Below are 24,074 nucleotides of genomic sequence, written 5' to 3'. Positions count from 1 at the left end.
ATTTTAACAGCGACAGTCCCAACCTAGACTTTCTATCAACAATAATTTATACCTTAAGATGTACACTAGGCCTGCATTTTTTAAATTATTATTCTACCTTTATTTCAACAAGGAACACAGACTGAGACCAAGGTATCTTACAGCTGGGCCCTGCGTATACATGTTTACACATACAGTTTAGGTACAATTATTAAGAAACTAAACAAAATGATCACAGATAACACAAAAAAAATACAGCAGCAGATTACATTTACACATAGGTTATTCCTCTAACAGCACAAGAACTTGCATTACCCGAAACAGTTACAAGCAATACAAAAATAGAAGTCCTACAATAAATATTTGAAATGGGCAAGGGGGACAAGAGTCTCAAGTTTAAGTTTAGTCTGCAGGCTATTCCATAGGCAAGGAGCGTAACAGGAAAAGGCAGCCATACCCAACAAGGTACTGTTATTTAGGGTTGCACAATCATAAAGCCTGTGTGTGTTCTGTTATACATCTGTGTGATGTGATCAATCCGTTTATTCCAGTTCAGAATGAAATTATTTATTGTATTTTAACTGCAACAGTTCCAACCTAGACAGGTATGTAAGAGTGTTTTTAATGTAGAAAAATAAACAAAATATATTTATGGGTATTTAATTATTTGTTTTTATCTATATTGCTTTTTTTTAGGCATAAGGGCAATGAAATGTACTGATATTTACGTATAGTTGCATATTTTCCTAAGCTTGCGTCCCAGGAAAACACAGAATTTCTCATTTGGGTCCCAGGCTGAAGAAGTTTAAGAACCCCTGCTTTAGTTTAATAAGTAAATATTTTATGAACTCTATTTTTTGAACTGCATTATTGGTTAAGGGCTTGTAAGTAAGCATTTCACAGTAACCTGTTGTATTCGGCGCATGTGATAAATATACTGCTCAAAAAATAAAGGGAACACTTAAACAACACATCCTAGATCTGAATGAAATAAATAATCTTATTAAATACTTTTTTCTTTACATAGTTGAATGTGCTGACAACAAAATCACACAAAAATAATCAATGGAAATCCAATTTATCAACCCATGGAGGTCTGGATTTGGAGTCGCACTCAAAATTAAAGTGGAAAACCACACTACAGGCTGATCCAACTTTGATGTAATGTCCTTAAAACAAGTCAAAATGAGGTTCAGTAGTGTGTGTGGCCTCCACGTGCCTGTATGACCTCCCTACAACGCCTGGGCATGCTCCTGATGAGGTGGCGGATGGTCTCCTGAGGGATCTCCTCCCAGACCTGGACTAAAGCATCCGCCAACTCCTGGACAGTCTGTGGTGCAACGTGGCGTTGGTGGATGGAGCGAGACATGATGTCCCAGATGTGCTCAATTGGATTCAGGTCTGGGGAACGGGCGGGCCAGTCCATAGCATCAATGCCTTCCTCTTGCAGGAACTGCTGACACACTCCAGCCACATGAGGTCTAGCATTGTCTTGCATTAGGAGGAACCCAGGGCCAACCGCACCAGCATATGGTCTCACAAGGGGTCTGAGGATCTCATCTCGGTACCTAATGGCAGTCAGGCTACCTCTGGCGAGCACATGGAGGGCTGTGCGGCCCCCCAAAGAAATGCCACCCCACACCATGACTGACCCACCGCCAAACCGGTCATGCTGGAGGATGTTGCAGGCAGCAGAACGTTCTCCACGGCGTCTCCAGACTCTGTCACGTCTGTCACGTGCTCAGTGTGAACCTGCTTTCATCTGTGAAGAGCACAGGGCGCCAGTGGCGAATTTGCCAATCTTGGTGTTCTCTGGCAAATGCCAAACGTCCTGCACGGTGTTGGGCTGTAAGCACAACCCCCACCTGTGGACGTCGGGCCCTCATACCACCCTCATGGAGTCTCTTTCTGACCGTTTGAGGAGACACATGCACATTTGTGGCCTGCTGGAGGTCATTTTGCAGTGCTCTGGCAGTGCTCCTTCTGCTCCTCCTTGCACAAAGGCGGAGGTAGCGGTCCTGCTGCTGGGTTGTTGGCCTCCTCCACGTCTCCTGATGTACTGGCCTGTCTCCTGGTAGCGCCTCCATGCTCTGGACACTACGCTGACAGACACAGCAAACCTTCTTGCCACAGCTCGCATTGATGTGCCATCCTGGATGAGCTGCACTACCTGAGCCACTTGTGTGGGTTGTAGACTCCGTTTCATGCTACCACTAGAGTGAAAGCACCGCCAGCATTCAAAAGTGACCAAAACATCAGCCAGGAAGCATAGGAACTGAGAAGTTGTCTGTGGTCCCCACCTGCCGAACCACTCCTTTATTGGGGGTGTCTTGCTAATTACCTATAATTTCCACCTGTTGTCTATTCCATTTGCACAACAGCATGTGAAATTTATTGTCAATCAGTGTTGCTTCCTAAGTGGACAGTTTGATTTCACAGAAGTGTGATTGACTTGGAGTTACATTGTGTTGTTTAAGTGTTCCCTTCATTTTTTTGAGCAGTGTACAATTTGATTTGACTTCAACCATTTTACTGAAATGAGTCAATTGAAATAAATTAATTTGGCCCTAATCTATGGATTTCACATGACTGGGCATAGGCCCAGCCACTTGGGAGCCAGGCCCAGCCACGTGGGATCCAGGCCCAGACAATCAGAATGACTTTTTCTCCACAAAAGGGCTTTATTACGGCATCAGCTGTCTGGTTGGCTGGTCTCAGATGATCCCGCAGGTGAAGAAGCCGGATGTGGAGGTCCTGGGCTGGCGTGGTTACATGTGGTCTGCGGTTGTGAGGCCGGTTGGACGTACTGTCAAATTCTCTCAAACGACATTGGAGGCGGCTTATGGTAAAGAAATTAACATTCAATTCACTGGCAACAGCTCTGGTGGATATTCCTGCAGTCAGCATGCCAATTGCACACTCCCTCAAAACTTGCGACATGTGTGGCATTGTGTTGTGTGACAAAACTGCACATTTTAGAGTGGCCTTTTATTGTCCCAAGTACAAGGTGCACCTGTGTAATGATAATACTGTTTCATCAGCTTCTTGATATGGCACACCTGTCAGGTGGATGGATTATCTTGCCAAAGGAGAAATGCTCACTAAAAGGGAAGTAAAAAAAAACATTTTAGAGAAATACGTTTTTTGTGCATTTGGAAAGTGTCTGGGATCTTTTGTTTCAGCTAATGAAACATGGGACCAACACTCTACATGTTGTTTTTATATATTTTTTCATTGTACATGGCTCTGGGCTATTGTATCCATAAACTATCATCATTATGACCATTAGAATCATTCTATTTCTATGATTATTACATCATAATCATCATCATTATGAGGGCAGATGTTGTTACATGATGAATGATGACATGTGCATTCTATTTGTCAAGTGGATCAAGATTAGCCATCAGTCAACTTCAAATTCAAATATAGCTGCAAGCCTCTGGGGTTCAAGCTTTGGCCACATAGCGCCACCATCAGGAGAAATTGGAAACATTGCCAAATTCAATGATTACCAGCGTTGAATTATAATGTAATTTTGATTTGTGCAATTATTTTCAGAGCAAGAGCAATAATAACTTTTTTTCCTTGAGTGATCAATGGATTGATCTATCTATAAACTGTCATGGATCAAAGTCCATCTCGTTCATCAATGGCCCCTTCTATAGAGGAGCTCACTGAAGAAATGTCTCGAGTGGTTCAGGTCAGCGAACTCACTGGGATCTCCATGAGCCAGATCATGGCATCCAGAACCTCCTTGGGAACGCCAGTGACTTCTGTTTCCCAACTCCTTGCACCCGTGACATCCTTGCAATCACCAATGCCACCTCTTCCTAAAGCCGCTTGGGGCTCCAAGGAACATGACTCTAATGAGATAAGCATTATTAGCCATTTGTCCTCACATTGTGTGGATAAGTCATGGCCTTTTGCAATCTACCCACGCTGTGAGGAACTAATCCAACAAGAAAGAATGCCTCCGCTGGAGAAGTATCCCTCTCCCACCGTGCCAAGGAAGAGATCGAAGAGCCGGGCAATGTCTTCCCTGTCGCTGAGGTCAGGGTGCTCTGAACAGACCCTGACCAGTATCCATGAGGAAGATGAGACAAAGGTGGTCCACCTGATCAGCCAGGCCGTGCCTGAGGAGACCCCAATGGAAATAATGGCTGCGGTGGAAAAAGTGGCAAGTAAAGACTCCTCCAATAAGAAGGCCTCCTTCTGGAGGAGACTGAGATGTCTTTGTTGCCTGGGGAAGAAGGAGGCTGCTACTACAAAGAAGACTAAGGTGGAGGAGCATGAGCAGGTAAAATGGTCACTCCGCACAATCAAAGTCACAAATGATCAAATTTCTCTTAATTCTCTCTGCAAATATATATTTTTCTTCTGTTCCCTTTATAGGAGGATGCTGAGGTGACCCGGGATGCTATTTTCCCTACTGAGATGTCCTTAAAATGCTCAGGAAATGATTGATGTCCTAAATCTGAATATTTTAATAAAATCTGAATATTTTAGATGTCAGCCTCTGTGTGACGCCTGCTCCCGCTCTCCCTCTCTGGCGCCAGGCTGCCCTTCATTACGCACACCTGTCACCATCATTTCGCGCAGCCGTGCAATATTGGACTCACCTGGACTCCATTACTCTATATGTCACGTCCTGACCATAGAAAGATGTTATTTTCTATGATAGAGTAGGTCAGGGCGTGACAGGTTTTTTTCCCCTATGTTTTCTATTTCTATATTGTCAGGTTCTAGTTTTGTATATCAATGTTGGGGTTTTGTTTGGGATGATCTCCAATTAGAGGCAGCTGGTCCTCGTTGTCTCTAATTGGAGATCATACTTAAGTAGGGTTTTTTTTCCACCTGGGTTTGTGGGAGATTGTTTTTGAGTAGTGTATGTTTCACCTCTGCGTCACGGTTTGTTGTTTTGTTCTTTAGTTTATGTTTATGTATTGCATAGTTTCACAGTGTAAATAAAATGTGGAACGACACACACGCTGCACTTTGGTCCGCTTCTCCTTACGACAGCCGTGACACTGTAGATTGCCCTTCTATGTCTGTTCCTCAGTTGGTTCCCTGTGTCAGCATTATTGTTATGTTCCCCTGTCCAGACGCAGTTTTTGTTTTAATGTCCGTTTTCCAGTAAATGTTCAATCTCTGTACTTGCTTCTCATTTCCAGCGTCAAACCTTACAGAATGCTGACACCACTAAAGGAAGCATCAGGGAGTTTTTGTTATAGTTGGTGACGTCGGGTCTGGGTGCTGTCGCCGATTGTACCAGGGGTGCCTCAGGTAGCTTGTCGGGCTTCCATGCCTTAGCTGGCTCGAGTGGGCTTCTTGCCTCGGTTGGCTTGGCCGGCGCCCACCCCACGTCATGCTTCAACCGGCTCGCCAGGCTACCACACCTCAGCCAGCTCGCCAGGCTCCCACGCCTCAGCCGGCTCACCATGCACCCACGCCCTGTCCAGCACCCGTGCCTCGACAGGCCCATCAGGCTCGCCCAGGTGGGACACTTGGGGGGGGGGGGGTTACTGTCACTCGAGGGCGCCAGGCTGCCCTTCATTACGCACACCTGTCACCATCACTACGCGCAGCCGTGCAATATTGGACTCACCTGGAATCCATTACTTTGTTGATTGCCCTTCTATATCTGTCTGTTCCTCAGTTTATTCCCCGTGCCAGCATTATTGTTATGTCGTTTTATTCCCCCTGTCCAGACACTGTTCTTGTTTTGGTTTGATGTCCGTTTTCCAGTAAATGTTCACTCCCTGTACTTGCCTCTCGTCTCCAGCATCAATCCTTATTGTCACGGGCTGGCTCGAAGAACAACAGGAGAGGTAGAGTCAGGCGCAGGAGACAGAGAGTTCGTGACCACACTTCTTTATTTGAAGCAACTGGATGTGGTCGTCAAAGTATAGGGGCGCAGCCCTTAAATATTCTGCGATGGTGTACACAAAGAAAATAAACCACTGGCAGAAGGAAAACTCAGTACACGTTCTTTTCGCACAACAAAACCCGGACAAGCAACACAATCACGTACAACCACATACATCCTACGCTAACCTAAATAACCCCCCCTTACTAATGACTAACCCAAAATAGGTGCGTGCCTACCTAGACCTAACCAAACGAAAGTGAAACAAAAAGGGATCGATGGTAGCTAGTAGGCCGGCGACGACGACCGCCGAGCTCCGCCCGGCCGAGGAGGGGCGCCACCATCCGTCACTGTCGTGACAGTACTCCCCCCCTGACGCGCGGCTCCTGCAGCGCGCCGACGCCGGCCTCGAGGACGCCCCGGAGGGCGAGGCGCAGGGCGATCCGGATGGAGGCTGTGGAACTCCCGGATGAGCGCTGGGTCCAGTATGTCCTCCACCGGTACCCAGCACCTCTCCTCCGGGCCGTACCCCTCCCAGTCCACGAGGTACTGCAGGCCCCTCGCCCGGCGTCTGGAGTCCAAGATGGACCGGACTGTGTACGCCGGGGGCCCCCCGATGTCCAGGGGGGGTGGAGGGACCTCCCGTACCTCATTTTCCTGCAGCGGACCAGCTACCACCGGCCTGAGGAGAGACACATGAAACGAGGGGTTAATACGATAATAAGAAGGAAGTTGTAATCTGTAACACACCTCGTTTATTCTCCTCAGGACTTTAAATGGCCCCACAAACCGCGGACCCAGCTTCCGGCAGGGCAGGCGGAGGGGCAGGTTCCGGGTCGAGAGCCAGACTCTCTCCCCTGGGGTGAACACGGGGCCTCGCTGCGGTGCCGGTCAGCGCTCACTTTTTGTCGCTCCCTGGCTCGTTCCAGGGATTCCTGCACAGCGTTCCAGGTCTCCCTTGAGCGCTGCACCCATTCCTCCACCGCAGGGGCCTCCGTCTGGCTCTGATGCCATGGCCCCAGGACCGGCTGATAACCCAACACACATTGGAATGGTGACATGTTGGTGGAGGAGTGGCGCAAAGAGTTCTGAGCCATTTCGGCCCATGGCACGAACCTTGCCCACTCCCCTGGCCGGTCCTGGCAGTAGGACCGCAGGAACCTGCCTACCTCCTGGTTTACCCTTTCCACCTGCCCATTACTTTCGGGGTGAAACCCCGAGGTCAGACTGACCGAAACCCCCAGTCGCTCCATAAACGCCCTCCACACTCGGGACGTGAACTGGGGGCCTCGATCTGAGACGATATCCTCGGGCACCCCGTAGTGCCGGAAGACGTGGGTGAATAAGGCTTCCGCGGTCTGCAGGGCCGTAGGAAGACCGGGTAACGGAAGCAGACGGCAGGACTTAGAAAACCGGTCCACAACGACCAGGATCGTAGTGTTGCCCTGAGACGGCGGGAGATCGGTCAAGAAATCCACCGCCAGGTGGGACCATGGTCGTTGTGGAACCGGGAGGGGTTGTAATTTCCCTCTAGGCAGGTGCCTGGGAGCCTTACTCTGAGCGCACACTGAACAGGAGGAGACATAGTGCCTCACGTCCCTCACCAAGGTGGGCCACCAGTATCTCCCACTAAGACCACGCACTGTCCGCTCAATCCCTGGGTGACCCGAGGAGGGAAGCGTGTGAGCCCAACGAATCAGCCGATCGCGAACACTGAGCGGAACGTACTTACGACCCACTGGACACTGCGGAGGAGTATGCTCCGTCCGTAACGCCCGCTCGATGTCCGCGTCCACCTCCCAGACCACCGGTGCCACCAGGCAGGAGGCTGGAAGTATGGGCGTGGGATCGGTGGACCGTTCCTCGGCGTCATGGAGACGAGACAGTGCGTCGGCCTTAGTGTTCCGGGAACCTGGGATATACGAGATGTTAAACCGAAATCTCGTAAAGAACATCGCCCACCTGGCTTGACGCGGGTTCAGTCTCCTCGCCGCCCGGATGTACTCCAGATTGCGGTGGTCAGTCCAGATGAGAAAAGGGTGACGCGCCCCCTCAAGCCAATGTCTCCACACCTTCAGGGCTCTGACCACAGCCAACAGCTCCCTGTCCCCCACATCATAGTTACGCTCCGCCGGACTCAACTTCCTAGAGAAGAAGGCGCAGGGGCGGAGCTTGGGGGGGGGCGCCCGAGCGCTGGGACAGCACGGCTCCTACCCCAGCCTCGGACGCGTCCACCTCCACTATGAAGGGCAAAGAGGGGTCCGGGTGCGCCAGCACCGGAGCCTCGGTGAACAAAACCTTCAGACGACTAAAGGCCCTGTCCGCCTCCGCGGACCACTGCAACCGCACCGGGCCCCCCTTCAACAGTGAGGTAATGGGAGCCGCCACCTGCCCAAAGCCCCGGATAAACCTCCGGTAGTAATTGGCAAATCCCAAAAACCGCTGCACCTCCTTCACCGTGGTGGGAGTCGGCCAATTACGCACGGCTGAGACGCGGTCACATTCCATCACTACCCCTGATGAGGAAATGCGATACCCCAAGAAAGAGACGGCTGGTTTGGAAAACTCACATTTCTCAGCCTTGACGTATAGGTCATGCTCCACCAGTCGCCCAAGCACTTTACGCACCAGAGACACATGCTCGGCGCGTGTAGTGGAGTAGACCAGAATGTCATCGATGTACACCACTACACCCTGACCGAGCAGGTCCCGGAGAATCTCGTCCACAAAGGATTGAAAGACTGCGGGAGCATTCTTTAACCCATACGGCATGACGAGGTACTCATAATGGCCAGATGTGGTACTAAATGCAGTTTTCCACTCGTCCCCTCCTCGGATACGCACCAGATTATATGCGCTCCTGAGATCCAATTTCATGAAGAAGCGCGCCCCGTGAAATGACTCCATCGCCGAGGCGATGAGAGGTAGTGGGTAACTGAAACCCACTGTGATGGCATTTAGACCTCTATAGTCAATGCACGGGCGCAGACCTCCCTCCTTCTTCTTCACGAAAAATAAGCTTGAGGAGACGGGTGAGTGAGATGGCCGAATGTATCCCTGCCTCAAGGACTCAGTGACGTATGTCTCCATAGCCGCTGTTTCCTCCTGAGACAGGGGATAAACGTGACTACGAGGAAGGGCAGCGCCCACCTGGAGGTTTATCGCACAGTCTCCTCGTCGATGAGGTGGTAATTGGGTCGCCTTTGTTTTACTGAAGGCGATAGCCAAATCGGCATACTCTGAGGGAATGCGCACGGTGGAGACTTGGTCTGGACTCTCCACCGTAGTCGCACCGATGGAAACTCCTATGCACCTGCCCGAGCACTCATTTGACCACCCCTTAAGAGCCCTCTGTCCCCACGAAATCTTAGGGTTGTGAGTGGCTAGCCAGGGAATCCCTAGAACCACTGGAAACGCTGGGGAATCGATGAGGAAAAGACTAATCCGCTCCTCATGACCCCCCCGCATTACCATGACCAGAGGCACAGTGACCTCCCTGACCAGCCCTGACCCTAGTGGTCGACTGTCTAGGGCGTGCACGGGGAAGGGTTGGTCCAACTGGACCAGGGGAATCCCTAACTTAGCCGCGACCCCATGGTCCATAAAACTCCCTGCTGCGCCTGAATCGACTAGCGCCTTAAACCGGGAGTGAGGGGAGAAACAAGGAAAAGACACTGACACATACATGTGACGGACAGGGGGCTCTGGGTGAGGCTGGTGCTGACTCACCTGAGGTGTCAAAGGAGCGCTCTGCCTGCCGTCTGGACTCCTAGGGGAGTCTCCCCAGCACCGGTCCACAGTGTGCCCTCTGCGACCACATGAGGTGCAGGAGCGAACTCCCCCTCCAGTCTTCCTGGCTGCTGCCCCCCCTATCTCCATAGGCGTGGGAGCAGGAGGGCTGGAGGGTGGAATGAGCAGGGCCCGGGTCGGACGTCCGCGGGCGGCCAGCAGATTGTCCAGTCGGATGGACAGATCCACCAGTTGGTCCAGTGTGTGGGTCTTGTCCCGACAGGCTAATTCCCGGCGGACGTCTTCCCTCAAACTACAATGGTAGTGATCTATAAGGGCCCTCTCATTCCACCCTGCTCCCGCGGCCAGGGTCCGGAACTCGAGAGCGAAATCCTGCGCGCTCCTCGTCTCCTGCCTCAGGTGAAACAGCCGCTCACCCGCCGCTCTCCCCTCCGGGGGATGATCGAATACTGCCCGAAAGCGGCGGGTGAACTCTGGGTAGTTGTCCCTGGCTGAGTCCGGACTGTCCCACACGGCGTTTGCCCATTCCAGGGCCTTACCCGTGAGACAGGAGACGAGGACGCTGACGCTCTCCTCCCCCGAGGGAGAGGGACGAACGGTCGCCAGGTATAACTCCAACTGGAGTAAGAAGCCCTTACACCCAGCGGCCATTCCATCGTACTCCCTGGGGGGAGCGAGTTTTACCCCACTGGTACTGGGGGCTGTGGGTGCTGGGGGGGGGCGCAGGCTGTTGGCCTGCCGCGTTCGGGGGGCCGAGAGCGCGTCGGTCCCAGCTCTCCAGGCGCGCCAACACCTGATCCATGGCGTTCCCCAGCCGGTGGAGCAGGGTGGAGTGTTGGTCTACGGTTTCCTCCATGGACATGGCTGGCGCTGAAGCTCCTGCTGACTCCATTAAGTTGAGGTACGTGATTTCTGTCACGGGCTGGCTCGAAGAACAACAGGAGAGGTAGAGTCAGGCGCAGGAGACAGAGAGTTCGTGACCACACTTCTTTATTTGAAGCAACTGGATGTGGTCGTCAAAGTATAGGGGCGCAGCCCTTAAATATTCTGCGATGGTGTACACAAAGAAAATAAACCACTGGCAGAAGGAAAACTCAGTACACGTTCTTTTCGCACAACAAAACCCGGACAAGCAACACAATCACGTACAACCACATACATCCTACGCTAACCTAAATAACCCCCCCTTACTAATGACTAACCCAAAACAGGTGCGTGCCTACCTAGACCTAACCAAACGAAAGTGAAACAAAAAGGGATCGATGGTAGCTAGTAGGCCGGCGACGACGACCGCCGAGCTCCGCCCGGCCGAGGAGGGGTGCCACCATCCGTCACTGTCGTGACACTTATACTCTGTCTCTTTCACATGTATGCTACGTTTAGGGGGATACCTAGTCAGTTGTACAACTGAATGCATTTAACCTAACCCCACAATCAGAGAGGTGCGGGGGGCTGCCTTAATCTGGACCCCTACAAATCAGCTGGGCTAGACATCCTGGACCCTCTCTTTCTAAAATGATCTGCTGTAATTGTTGCAACCCCTATTACTAGTCTGTTCAACCTCTCTTTCGTATCGTCTGAGATCCCCATAGATTGGAAAGCTTCCGCGGTCATCTCCCTCTTCAAAGGGAGAGACACTCTAGACCCAAACTGTTACAGACCTATATCTATTCTACCCTGCCTTTCTAAGGTCTTTGAAAGCCAATTTAACAAACAGATCACCGACCATTTCGAATCCCACGTACCTTCTCCACTATGCAACCTGGTTTCCGAGCTGGTCATGAGTGCACCTCAGCCACGCTCAAGGTCCTAAACGATATCATAACCGCCAATGATAAAAGACAATACTGTGCAGCCGTATTCATCGACCTGGCCAAGGTTTTCGACTCTATCAATCACCACATTCTTATTGGCAGACTCAACAGCCTTGGTTTCTCAAATGACTGCCTCGCCTGGTTCACCAACTACTTCTTAGACAGAGTTCAGTGTCAAATCGGAGGGCCTGATGTCCGGACCTCTGGCAGTCTCTATGGGGGTGCCTCAGGGTTCAATTCTCGGGCCGACTCTTTTCTCTGTATACATCAATGATGTCGCTCTTGCTGTTGGTGATTCTCTGATCCACATCTACGCAGACGACACCATTCTCTATACGTCTGGCCCTTCTTTGGACACTGTGTTAACTAACCTCCAGACGAGCTTCAATGCCATACAACTCTCCTTCTGTGGCCTCCAACTGCTCTTAAATGCAAGTAAAACTAAATGCATGCTCTTCAACCGATCACTGCCCGCACCTGCCCGCCCGTCCAGCATCACTACTCTGGACGGTTCTGACTTAGAATATGTGGACAATTACAAATACGTAGGTGTCTGGTTAGACTGTACACTCTCCTTCCAGACTCACATTAAGCATCTCCAATCCAAAATCAAATCCAGAATCGGCTTCCTATTTTCGCAACAAAGGATCCTTCACTCATGCTGCCAAACATACCCTCATAAAACTGACTATCCTACTGATCCTTGACTTCGGCGATGTCATTTATAAAATAGCCTCCAACACTCTACTTAGCAAATTGGATGCAGTCTATCACAGTGCCATCCGTTTTGTCACCAAAGCCCCATATACTACCCACCATTGCGACCTGTATGTTCTCAGTGGCTGGCCCTCACTTCATATTCATTGCCAAACCCACTGGCTCCAGGCCATCTATAAGTCTTTGCTAGGTAAAGCTCCGCATTATCTCAACTCACTGGTCACCATAGCAGCACCCACCCGTAGCACGCGCTCCAGCAGGTATATTTCACTGGTCACCCCCAAAACCTATTCCTACTTTGGCCGCCTTTCCTTCCAGTTCTCTGCTGCCAATGACTGGAACGAATTGCAAAAATCACTGAAGCTGGAGACTCATATCGCCCTCACTAACTTTAAGCATCAGCTGTCAGAGCAGCTCACAGATCACTGCATCTGTACATAGCCCATCCAACTACCTCATCCCCATATTGTTATTTATTGATTTATTTTTTGCTCTTTTGCACCCCAGTATCTACTTGCACATTCATCTTCTGCACATCTATCACTCCAGTGTTTAATTGCTAAATTGTAATTACTTCAACACTACAGCCACTACGACCTATTTATTGCCTTTAATCTTACCTCATTTGCACGCACAGTATATAGATTTTTTTTCCTATTTTGTTATTGACTGTACGTTTGTTTATTCCATGTGTAACTCTGTGTTGTTGTTTGTCACACTGCTTTGCTTTATCTTGGCCAGGTCGCAGTTGTAATTGAGAACTTGTTCTCAACTGGCCTACCTGGTTAAATAAAGGTGAAAAAAAATATATATCTTTTTTTTTCTTTCGACTTCCACATCTTCGGTGCCCAGGGCACATTGGGTTAACTGCCTTGCTTAGAGGCAGAATGACAGAGTTTTACCTTGTCAGCTCGGGGATTTGATCCTGCAACCTTTCGGTTACTGGCCCAATTCTCTAACCACTAGGATTTTCTGTATATTATGCTCCAAATTAGTCGGGAGATTAGGTCAGATACTCAGTCCATGGTCAAGTGTCAGACTAAGACTGGGTCAGTGATACAGAAAGTAGCAAAGAACATAGATTACATGCTTTACTAACTATTACAATGGTCTTCATTTTATAGGGACTACCGCTGGTGTAGTTTACAATGGATTGCAAAATGATTCACCCCCTTGCCATTTTCCCTATTTTGTTGCCTTACAACCTGGAATTAATTTTTTTTTTTTTGGGGGGGGGGTGTATCATTTCATTTACACAACTTGCTAAATATTTTTTTATTGTGAAACAAACAACAAATTACACCAAAAAATGAAAACTTGAGTGTGCATAACTATTCACCCCCCCAAAGCCAATACTTTGTAGAGCCACCTTTTGCAGCAATTACAGTTGCAAGTCTCATGGGGTATGTCTCTATAAGCTTGGCACATCTAGCCACTGGGATTTTTGCCCATTCTTCAAGGCAAAACTGCTCCAGCTCCTTCAAATTGGATGTGTTCCGCTGGCGTACAGCAATCTTTAAGTCATACCACAGATTCTCAATTGGATTGAGGTCTGGGCTTTGACTAGGCCATTCCAAGACATTTAAATGTTGCTTTAGCAGTATGCTTAGTGTCTCAAATCTCTGGAAGACTTAAACAGGTTTCCCTCAAGAATTTCCCTGTATTTAGCGCCATCCATAATTTCTTCAATTCTGACCAGTTTCCCAGTCCCTGCTGATGAAAAACATCTCCACAGCATGATGCCGCCACCACCATGCTTCACTGTGGGGATGATATTCTCGGGGCGATGAGAGGTGTTGGGTTTGTGTCAGACATAGCATTTTCCTTGAGGGCCAAAAAGCTCAATTTTAGTCTCATCTGACCAGAGTACCTTCTTCCATATGTTTGGGGACTCTCCCACATGCCTTTTGGCGAACACCAAACGTGTTTGCTTATTTTTTTTCTGACCACTCTTCCGTAAAGGCCAGCTCTGTGGAGTGTAGGACTTAAAATGGTCCTATGGACAGATACTCCAATCTCCTCTGTGGAGCTTTGCAGCTCCTTCAGGCTTATCTTTGGTCTCTTTGTTGCCTCTCTGATTAATGCCCTCCTTGCCTGGTCCGTGAGTTTTGGTGGGCGGCCTTCTCTTGGCAGGTTTGTTGTGGTGCCATATTATTTCCATTTTTTTAATAATGGATTTAAATGGTGCTCCGTGGGATGTTCAAAGTTTTGGATATTTTTTTATAACTCAACCCTGATCTGTACTTCTCCACAACTTTGTCCCTGCCATGTTTGGCAAAGAGGGATCCGGATGCGCCAGCACCGGAGCGAATGGCAAAGAGGGATCCGGATGGCAAAGAGGGATCCGGATGCGCCAGCACCGGAGCGTCAGTAAACAGAACCTTCAGATGACGGAAGGCTCTGTCCGCCTCTGCCGACCACCGCAGCCGCACCGGACCCCCCTTCATCAGTGAGGTAATGGGAGCTGCCACCTGACCAAAACCTGATAAACCTCCGGTAATAATTGGCGAACCCCAAAAACCGCTGCACCTCATTCACCGTGGTAGGGGTCGGCCAATTACGCACAGCCGTAATGCGGTCACATTCCATCACCACCCCTGTGGTGGAAATGCGATATCCCAGGAAAGAGACGGCTCGTTTGGAGAACTCACATTTCTCAGTCTTGATGTATAGGTTATGCTCCAGCAGCCGCCCAAGCACTTTTCGCAGCAGAGCCACATGCGCGGCGCGTGTAGCGGAGTAGATCAGGATGTCATCAATATACACCACCACACCCTGTCCAAGCATGTCTCTGAGAACCTCGTCCACAAAGGATTGGAAAACAGCGGGAGTATTTTTTAACCCATACGGCATGACGAGGTACTCATAATGGCCAGATGTGGTACTAAATGCGGTTTTCCACTCGTCTCCCCCTCGGATACGCACCAGGTTATACGCACTCCTGAGATCTAGTTTGGTGAAGAAGCGCGCCCCATGAAATGACTCCACTGCCGTAGCAATGAGAGGTAGTGGGTAACTGAACCCCACTGTGATAGCATTTAGACCTCTATAGTCAATGCACGGGCGCAGGCTTCCCTCCTTCTTCTTCACAAAAAATAAGCTTGAGGAGACGGGTGATTTAGATGGCCGAATGTATCCCTGTCTCAAGGACTCAGTGACGTATGTCTCCATAGCCACTGTCTCCTCCTGAGACAGAGGATACACGTGACTCTTAGGAAGGGCCGCGTCAGCCTGGAGGTTTATCGCACAATCCCCCTGTTGATGGGGTGGTAATTGAGTCGCCTTCGTTTTACTGAAGGCGATAGCCAAATCGGCATATTCAGAGGGAATGTGCACGGTAGAGACTTGGTCTGGTCTCTCCACCATAGTTGCACCGATGGAAACTCCTACACACCTACCTGAGCACTCCCTCGACCACCCCTTAAGAGCCCTCTGTCTCCACGAAATCTGAGGGTTGTGAGTGGCTAGCCAGGGGATTCCCAGTACCACCGGAAACAGCGGGGAGTCAATGAGGAATAGGCTGATACGTTCCACATGACCCCCCCACGTTGCCATAACCAGTGGCACAGTAACCTCCCCCACTTGGCCGGACCCTAGCGGTCGACTATCTATGGCGTGCACAGGGAAGGGGTGGTCCAGCTGAACCAGGGGATTCCCTAACCTCTTAGCGACCCCACGGTCCATAAAACTCCCAGCTGCACCTGAATCGACTAGTGCCTTATACTGGTAAGTGAGGGGAAAAATTGGGAAAACAAACTGAAGTGTACATGTGGTCAACAGGGGGCTCTGGGTGTGTCTGGTGCTGACTCAACTGGGGGGTCGATGTAGTGCTCTGCCTGCCATCCGAACTCCCGGGTGGACCCCTCCAGCACCGGTCCGCAGTGTGTCCTCTGCGCCCACAGTGGGTGCAGGAGAGGCCCCCCCCCTCCGGTCCTCCTCGTAGCAGCTCCTCCTATCTCCATGGGCTGTGGAGCAGGAGGGCTGGGAGGTGGAACGAACTGACACCGACTAGAACGTCCCCGGGCAGCCAGCAGGTTGTCCAGCCTGATGGACAAATCCACCAGCTGGTCGAGGGTGATGGCATTGTCCCTACAAGCCAGCTCCCGGCGGACATCCTCATGGAGACTGCAGCGATAGTGATCCATCAGGGCCCGCTCATTCCACCCCGATCCCGCGGCGAGAGTCCGGAACTCCAGGGTGAAGTCCTGAGCGCTCCTCGTCCCCTGTCTCAAATGAAACAGCCGCTCAACCGCCGCCTTGCCCTCCGGGGGATGATCGAATACCGCCCGGAAGCGATGGGTGAACTCCGGGTAGTCGCCCTGAGCCAAGTCTGGGCCATCCCAGACCGCGTTGGACCATTCCAGGGCTCTACCCGTAAGACAGGAGACGAGGACGCTCACCTTTTCTTCGTAGGAGGGAGAGGGGCGGACGGTCGCCAGGTACAGTTCAATCTGGAGCAAAAACCCCTTACACCCTGCGGCCGTCCCATCAAATTCCCTTGGCGGTGTAATCCGGATCCCGCTCGAGCCCGCTTCAGGGGGTGTCGGTAGGGGCGCCGGCTGAGAAACCGGAGCTGGTCCGGTGTGGGAAGCACCTCTCTCCCAGCTCTCCAATCGGGCCAGCACTTGGTCCATCGCCGAGCCCAGGCGGTGGAGGAGGCTGGCGTGTTGCGACACCTGCTCAGCTACTGAAGGTGCTTCTGCTCCTGCTGACTCCATATCAATTTTGGGTGCGGGATTCTGTCACAGATACTTAGGGCAGGAGGAGGGAGCAGAGTCAAATGCAGGAGACTATTGTCCAATAGTGCCGAAGTTTATTCAACCCAAAACACTCGGTGGTCAAAAGGCACAGGGAGCGCACAATACCCCAAAAGGGAAAACAGGTAATTCCACCAATGAAGAAAAATGCGCACGGGGCGCAGCCCGGCAAGAATAATTAATCCAATATAATACGCTGGAGGAAAACCCAGCAACAGCGTCAACCACCACTGCCCGCTGACAAACAATTAATCCCGCACAAAAACAAACCCAAAGGAACAAACTAAATCCCCCCCCCCCCCCCCCACTAATGACAGAAAAGGAAACAGGTGCAGACCTAGACAGACAAAACTCAACGAACACAGAAACATAGATCGGTGGCAGCTAGTAGACCGGCGACGACGACCGCTGAGCGCCGCCCGGCCGAGGAGGGGCACCATTTTCTGTGGATACTGTGACAACATCTGTACGCACCACTTTTCAATTTTTGTATTTTTTGAAACCAGTTTAAAAAAATTAAAATGTACTTCACCAATTTAGAATATTTTGTGTATGTCCATTACATTAAATCCACATAAATATCCATTTAAATTACAGGTTGTAATGCAACAAAATAGGAAAAACACCAAGGGCAATGAATAATTTTGCAAAACAAATAATTTTGAAAAACAAACATGTCACATAATCCACCACAGAATTTTTACATTTACATTTAAGTCATTTAGCAGACGCTCTTATCCAGAGCGACTTACAAATTGGTGCATTCACCTTATGATATCCAGTGGAACAACCACTTTACAATAGTGCATCTAAATCTTTTAAAGGGGGGGGGGTTAGAAGGATTACTTTATCCTATCCCAGGTATTCCTTAAAGAGGTGGGGTTTCAGGTGTCTCCGGAAGGTGGTGATTGACTCCGCTGTCCTGGCGTCGTGAGGGAGCTTGTTCCACCATTGGGGTGCCAGAGCAGCGAACAGTTTTGACTGGGCTGAGCGGGAACTGTGCTTCCTCAGAGGTAGGGAGGCAAGCAGGCCAGAGGTGGATGAACGCAGTGCCCTTGTTTGGGTGTAGGGCCTGATCAGAGCCTGAAGGTACGGAGGTGCCGTTCCCCTCACAGCTCCGTAGGCAAGCACCATGGTCTTGTAATAAAAATAAAACACACACAATGTAGCTATTTTAATTGCACTGACGCTATTTTACGTTTCCTAATAACATTATGCAAATATTTAATAAAAAATGTCACTCATGCCGTGGTCGATATGAAACACAACAGCCATTTGTATTTAAATGAATCGCTAGTCCTACCATATAGATAGATAGCCTGCAGAGTTCTGTCCTACTATCCAGGTCTGTTCCCAAACAATTTGAACTTATACTTTTAAAAATCCATCTCTCTAAAAACAAGTCTCTTACCGTTGCCGCCTGCTATAGACCACCCTCGGCCCCCAGCTGTGCTCTGGACACCATATGTGAACTGATTGCCCCCCATCTATCTTCAGAGCTCGTGCTACTAGGTGACCTAAACTGGGACATGCTTAACACCCCAGCCATCCTACAATCCAAGCTTGATGCCCTCAATCTCACACAAATTATTAATGAACCCACCGGGTACCACCCCAAAGCCGTAAACACTGGCACCCTGATAGATATCATCCTAACCAACTTGCCCTCTAAATACACCTCTGCTGTTTTCAACCAAGATCTCAGTGATCACTGCCTCATTGCCTGCATCCGTAATGGGTCAGCGGTCAAACGACCTCCACTCATCACTGTCAAACGCTCCCTGAAACATTTCAGCGAGCAAGCCTTTCTAATCGATCTGGCCCTGGTATCCTGGAAGGATATTGACCTCATCCCGTCAGTAGAGGATGCCTGGTTATTTTTTTTAAATGCCTTCCTCACCATCTTAAATAAGCATGCCCCATTCAAAAAATGTAGAACCAGGAACAGATATAGCCCTTGGTTCTCCCCAGACCTGACTTCCCTTAACCAACACAAAAACATCCTGTGGCGTTCTGCATTAGCATCGAACAGCCCCCGTGATATGCAACTTTTCAGGGAAGTTAGAAACCAATATACACAGGCAGTTAGAAAAGCCAAGGCTAGCTTTTTCAAGCAGAAATTTGCTTCCTGCAACACAAATTCAAAAAAGAAGTTCTGGGACATTGTAAAGTCCATGGAGAATAAGAACACCTCCTCCCAACTGCCCACTGCACTGAGGATAGGAAACTCTGTCACCACCCAAAAAACCCACTATAATTGAGAATTTCAATAAGCATTTTTCTACGGCTGGCCATGCTTTCCGCCTGGCTACCCCTACTGCAGTCAACAGCACTGCACCCCCCACAGCTACTCGCCCAAGCCTTACCCATTTCTCCTTCTCCCAAATCCATTCAGCTGATGTTCTGAAAGAGCTGCAAAATCTGGACCCCTACAAATCAGCCGGGCTGGACAATCTGGACCCTTTCTTTCTTAAATTATCTGCCGAAATTATTGCAACCCCTATTACTAGCCTGTTCAACCTCTCTTTCGTGTCGTCTGAGATTCCCATAGATTGGAAAGCAGCTGCTGTCATCCCCCTCTTCAAAGGAGGGGACACTCTTGACCCAAATTGCTACAGACCTATATCCATCCTACCCTGCCTTTCTAAGGTCTTCGAAAGCCAAGTCAACAAACAGATTACCGACCATTTCGAATCCCCCCGCACCTTCTCCACTATGCAATCTGGTTTCAGAGCTGGTCATGGGTGCACCTCAGCCACGCTCAAGGTCCTAAACGACATCATAACCGCCATCGATAAGAGACATTACTGTGCAGCTGTATTCATTGACCTGGCCAAAGCTTTCGACTCTGTCAATCACAACATCCTCATCGGCAGACTCAATAGCCTTGGTTTCTCAAACGATTGCATCGCCTGGTTCACCAACTACTTCTCTGATAGAGTTCAGTGTGTCAAATCCGAGGGCCTGTTGTCCGAACCTCTGGCAATCTCTATGGGTGTGCCACAGGGTTCAATTCTCGGGCTGACTCTTTTCTCTGTATACATCAATGATGTTGCTCTCGCTGCTGGTGATTCTCTGATCCACCTCTACGCAGACGACACCATTCTGTATACTTCTGGCCCTTCTTTGGACACTGTGTTAACAACCCTCCAGACGAGCTTCAATGCCATACAACTCTCCTTCCGTGGCCTCCAACTGCTCCTAAATACAAGTAAAACTAAATGCATGCTCTTCAACCGATCACTGCCTGCACCTGCCCGCCTGTCCAGCATCACTACTCTGGACGGTTCTGACTTAGAATATGTGGACAACTACAAATACCTAGGTGTCTGGTTAGACTGTAAACTCTCCTTCCAGACTCACATCAAACATCTCCAATCCAAAATTAAATCTAGAATTGGCTTCCTATTTCGTAAAACAAAGCATCCTTCACTCATGCTGCTAAACATACCCTCGTAAAACGGACCATCCTACCGTTCCTCGACTTCGGCGATGTCATTTACAAAATAGCCTCCAATACCCTACTCAACAAACTGGATGCAGTCTATCACAGTGCCATCCGTTTTGTCACCAAAGCCCCATATACTACCCACCACTGCGACCTGTACGCTCTCGTTGGCTGACCTTCGCTTCATAATCGTTGCCAAACCCACTGGCTCCAGGTCATCTACAAGACCCTGCTAGGTAAAGTCCCCCCTTATCTCCGCTCACTGGTCACCATGGCAGCACCCACCTGTAGCACGCGCTCCAGCAGGTATGTCTCTCTGGTCACCCCCAAAGCCAATTCCTCCTTTGGCCGTCTCTCCTTCCAGTTCTCTGCTGCCAATGACTGGAACGAACTGCAAAAATCTCTGAAACTGGAAACACTTATCTCCCTCACTAGCTTTAAGCACCAGCTGTCAGAGCAGCTCACAGATCACTGCACCTGTACATAGCCCATCTATAATTTAGCCCAAACAACTACCTGTTCCCTACTGTATTTATTTATTTTATTTATTTTGCTCCTTTGCACCCCATTATTTCTATTTCTACTTTGCACTTTCTTCTACTACAAATCTACCATTCCAGTGTTTTACTTGCTATATTGTATTTACTTTGCCACCATGGCCTTTTTTGCCTTTACCTCCCTCATCTCACTTCATTTTCTCACATTGTATATAGACGTATTTTTCTACTGTATTATTGACTATGTTTGTTTTACTCCATGTGTAACTCTGTGTTGTTGTATGTTGTCGAACTGCTTTGCTTTATCTTGGCCAGGTCGCAATTGTAAATGAGAACTTGTTCTCAACTTGCCTACCTGGTTAAACATAGGTGAAATAAAATAAAATAAATAAATAAATAAATAAATATATATATATATATATTCCCCCTTCAGGCTACGTCATTTCCGATTAAAAGCTCTACTTCCGAAAGGCCGCACGTTTTTCTGCCTCTCTCTTTTCCTTTAAAACGCCATCATGGGTCGTATGCACGCTCCTGGGTAAGCATGCATTTAATTCGGAAATAATTAGCATATTGGCCTTTGTTCTCCGTAGCTGGAACTTTTTATTAGTTTTACAGTTTCTCATCAACCCCAACAGATGTTTTGTCTTCACATTTGTTCAAATATTTCAACAATAGTTATTGCTAGCTAGCTAGCTGGCTAACAACTAGCGTTCTACCGACACAGTGACGTGATTGCCGCGCACACAGTCCTGCCAAGTTAGCAGATGGTTTTACTGTCATTAGAATAATTCTATAGGTTTTTAGTTATATATGCGTTGATGCTGGAATGGTAACAATGAACCCGCTTGATTAAATCGTCGGCCTAAATCATATGACAACATTTGCCCATTCTAATGCTAACGTTAGCGTAATGTAGTCTAGTTAGCCATAGTTTCTACCCAAGACTAGTTAGGTAACTAGCTAGTTACACAGTACCGCACTAGCCAACTAGGTATCTAGTTAGTTATACAGTACTGCTCTACCCAAATAACTAGCTAGTTGAAATGCATTATTTCTAGTCCAAGCGTGGCTTTAGCAGCCCATGGCTGTTTGTCATCATAATGTAGTTACTGTAGCTACCGATTTACAGCGACTTTCTTCCTGTTTCAGCAAGGGCCTGTCCCAGTCTGCACTTCCCTACAGACGCAGTGTGCCCACCGTAAGTACCTAGTTGTTCATAAAGTTCCAATGTCATTAAACTTTTGGATGGTTAACTGGCGTTCAGTTTGTAAAATATGGTTATGAATCTGGTTAACCTGGCCATGTGACCACATGGTTTGCCAATATATCATAATTGAGTCAACTTTGACTGGAATGCGCATGTTATATTACAGAGTCTAGCTAAATATCGAACGAAGGATCGCTACTGTGAATAAAAGTCTAAATGGACAAAGGGGAAATCAGTCTCTCAACCTCTGAAATGTTGTTCTACAGTGGCTGAAGGTAACATCTGATGATGTCAAAGAGCAGATCTTCAAGCTCGCCAAGAAGGGTCTTTCTCCCTCTCAGATTGGTAAGGACCTTGTTAATTTGCATACTGTCCAGCCCTTTCCATAAGGTTCTCTTCTCAGTTCATCTAGTGGCAATGATTTATGCACCCTAACCCAACGGCCATATCAAATGAATGTTATGATCTTGTCAGGTGTGCTAAAATCAATGTGTTCCTTGTCGCCTTTCTCTGAAGCTGCTGTGCCGTTAAGTTAATTCAAGGTTCAACATTATCATTCCAGATTTACCCAGTGTTGTCCTATGCATATTATACTCACATTTTATTTTCCTCGCCATACTTTTTAGAACAAAAGTTCAACGCATTGTCTATTTTTCTACAGTCAAACCATTTTGGGTTTGGTTGACCACCACACAAAGTACAAACCACAGAGGGGAAAATACCAAGAGACTGAAGTTAGAAAAGGCTGATACTACTATTCTCTATACAGGTGTGATCCTTAGGGACTCTCATGGTGTTGCCCAGGTGCGCTTTGTCACTGGAAACAAGATCCTGAGGATCCTCAAGTCCAAGGGCCTGGCCCCTGACCTGCCTGAGGATCTTTACCACCTCATCAAGAAGGCTGTTGCTATAAGGAAGCATCTGGAGAGGAACCGAAAGGTAACAGGGCCTCTAAATGTTTGTCTCGAGTTAACTTCCAGGGAGGGAGGAGACTGTCAAACCACCAGGATTCTCAAGCAAAACTAGTCGTTTGAAAATCCAACTAAATTACAACCCTGCTGTAAGAATGAATTGTCTGATGCTCAATGTGGACAACTGGTAAGGTTGCTCTTGCATGGCTCTGTCCAAGTGGCTTATAGGAGCGTAGCACTGTACAGTGCCATGATGTACAGTCCCGGGCAACAACATTGTACAGCAAGCCTGTTCCCAGCCTTTGGGCTGGTAGGGACGGCATCCTGCATATTCCTATGTCTTCCCAGAGCCTCTGGGCCATGACTGGGGAGGCAAACCATGTAGTGCACAATTTAACTCAATTGTAATACCCGCCTTTGCCATTAACTGTTTGAGATTTTTGACTGTGGACAGGCTTTTTAACTCAACTTTTTTTCTTGCAGGACAAGGATGCCAAGTTCCGTCTGATTCTCACTGAAAGCAGAATCCACAGATTGGCCCGTTACTACAAGACCAAGAGAGTTCTTGCTCCCAACTGGAAGTAGTATGTATTAACTCTTCGCTGCTTTATTGGCCTTAGGGAGATCAAGCCAGCATGAAGGCATAGTACCTACTCTATTAATATTTTCAGTATGTTAGTTCAGTAAATAGCACATCACATTGTCCTGTTCTTCCCTTGTAAGAGCTGAGATATTTCTTATGTGCTAAATAAACCTTGGAGGTAAATTAGCAGAATGGCTGTTTTCTGTGCCAACCTGCCAGTCCCCTTCATACATCTCCCTGACACTGGTTCTATTTAATTGTTACCAACTGCCAGAGGCATTACTCTAACTGGATAATTATCAGTCTCCCGCAGGCTGAAAATGTATTCCAACAAATATACACGTATTGACTTAAGACCTGATCATCAACCATATGACTGCTTCTATTGTTAGTCAGAATTGGTGATGTTAAACTTTGGTTGATTACACAGCTTTCCTTTACTAATCCCTTTTCCCTCTTAATTCACAGCGAATCCTCTACTGCTTCTGCTCTGGTGGCATAAGGAGTCTTTTTCACAAATAAATATCAATTTGGAAAGA

The 24,074-nt window shown here is 48.6% G+C and overlaps 2 protein-coding genes and 3 non-coding genes across 5 annotated transcripts; all 5 read left to right on the top strand.

The window, feature by feature from the left end:
• Nucleotides 1-3,493: 3,493 nt before the first annotated feature.
• Nucleotides 3,494-4,446, top strand: LOC115167577 (uncharacterized). Its single transcript, XM_029722151.1, has 2 exons — nucleotides 3,494-4,279; nucleotides 4,375-4,446. Exons 1-2 carry the CDS (start codon nucleotides 3,605-3,607, stop codon nucleotides 4,444-4,446), a joined length of 747 nt encoding a protein of 248 aa, XP_029578011.1. The 5' UTR covers nucleotides 3,494-3,604.
• A 16,832-nt stretch (nucleotides 4,447-21,278) lies between these two features.
• Nucleotides 21,279-24,074, top strand: LOC115167093 (40S ribosomal protein S13). Its single transcript, XM_029721179.1, has 6 exons — nucleotides 21,279-21,369; nucleotides 21,984-22,032; nucleotides 22,308-22,386; nucleotides 22,811-22,980; nucleotides 23,436-23,536; nucleotides 24,004-24,074. Exons 1-6 carry the CDS (start codon nucleotides 21,347-21,349, stop codon nucleotides 24,035-24,037), a joined length of 456 nt encoding a protein of 151 aa, XP_029577039.1. The 5' UTR covers nucleotides 21,279-21,346; the 3' UTR covers nucleotides 24,038-24,074.
• On the top strand, nucleotides 22,465-22,594 carry LOC115167763 (small nucleolar RNA SNORA68). The gene has a single exon (XR_003870561.1). It is a non-coding gene; the product is annotated as a small nucleolar RNA SNORA68 (small nucleolar RNA).
• LOC115167756 (small nucleolar RNA SNORA73 family) lies at nucleotides 23,124-23,346 on the top strand. The gene has a single exon (XR_003870553.1). It is a non-coding gene; the product is annotated as a small nucleolar RNA SNORA73 family (small nucleolar RNA).
• Nucleotides 23,641-23,770, top strand: LOC115167769 (small nucleolar RNA SNORA19). Its single transcript, XR_003870566.1, has one exon. It is a non-coding gene; the product is annotated as a small nucleolar RNA SNORA19 (small nucleolar RNA).

The sequence above is a fragment of the Salmo trutta genome, chromosome 29 (genome assembly GCF_901001165.1).
Source record: "Salmo trutta chromosome 29, fSalTru1.1, whole genome shotgun sequence".
NCBI classification, from domain to species: domain Eukaryota; kingdom Metazoa; phylum Chordata; class Actinopteri; order Salmoniformes; family Salmonidae; genus Salmo; species Salmo trutta.
This window is presented reverse-complemented; position numbering and strand designations above follow the sequence as displayed.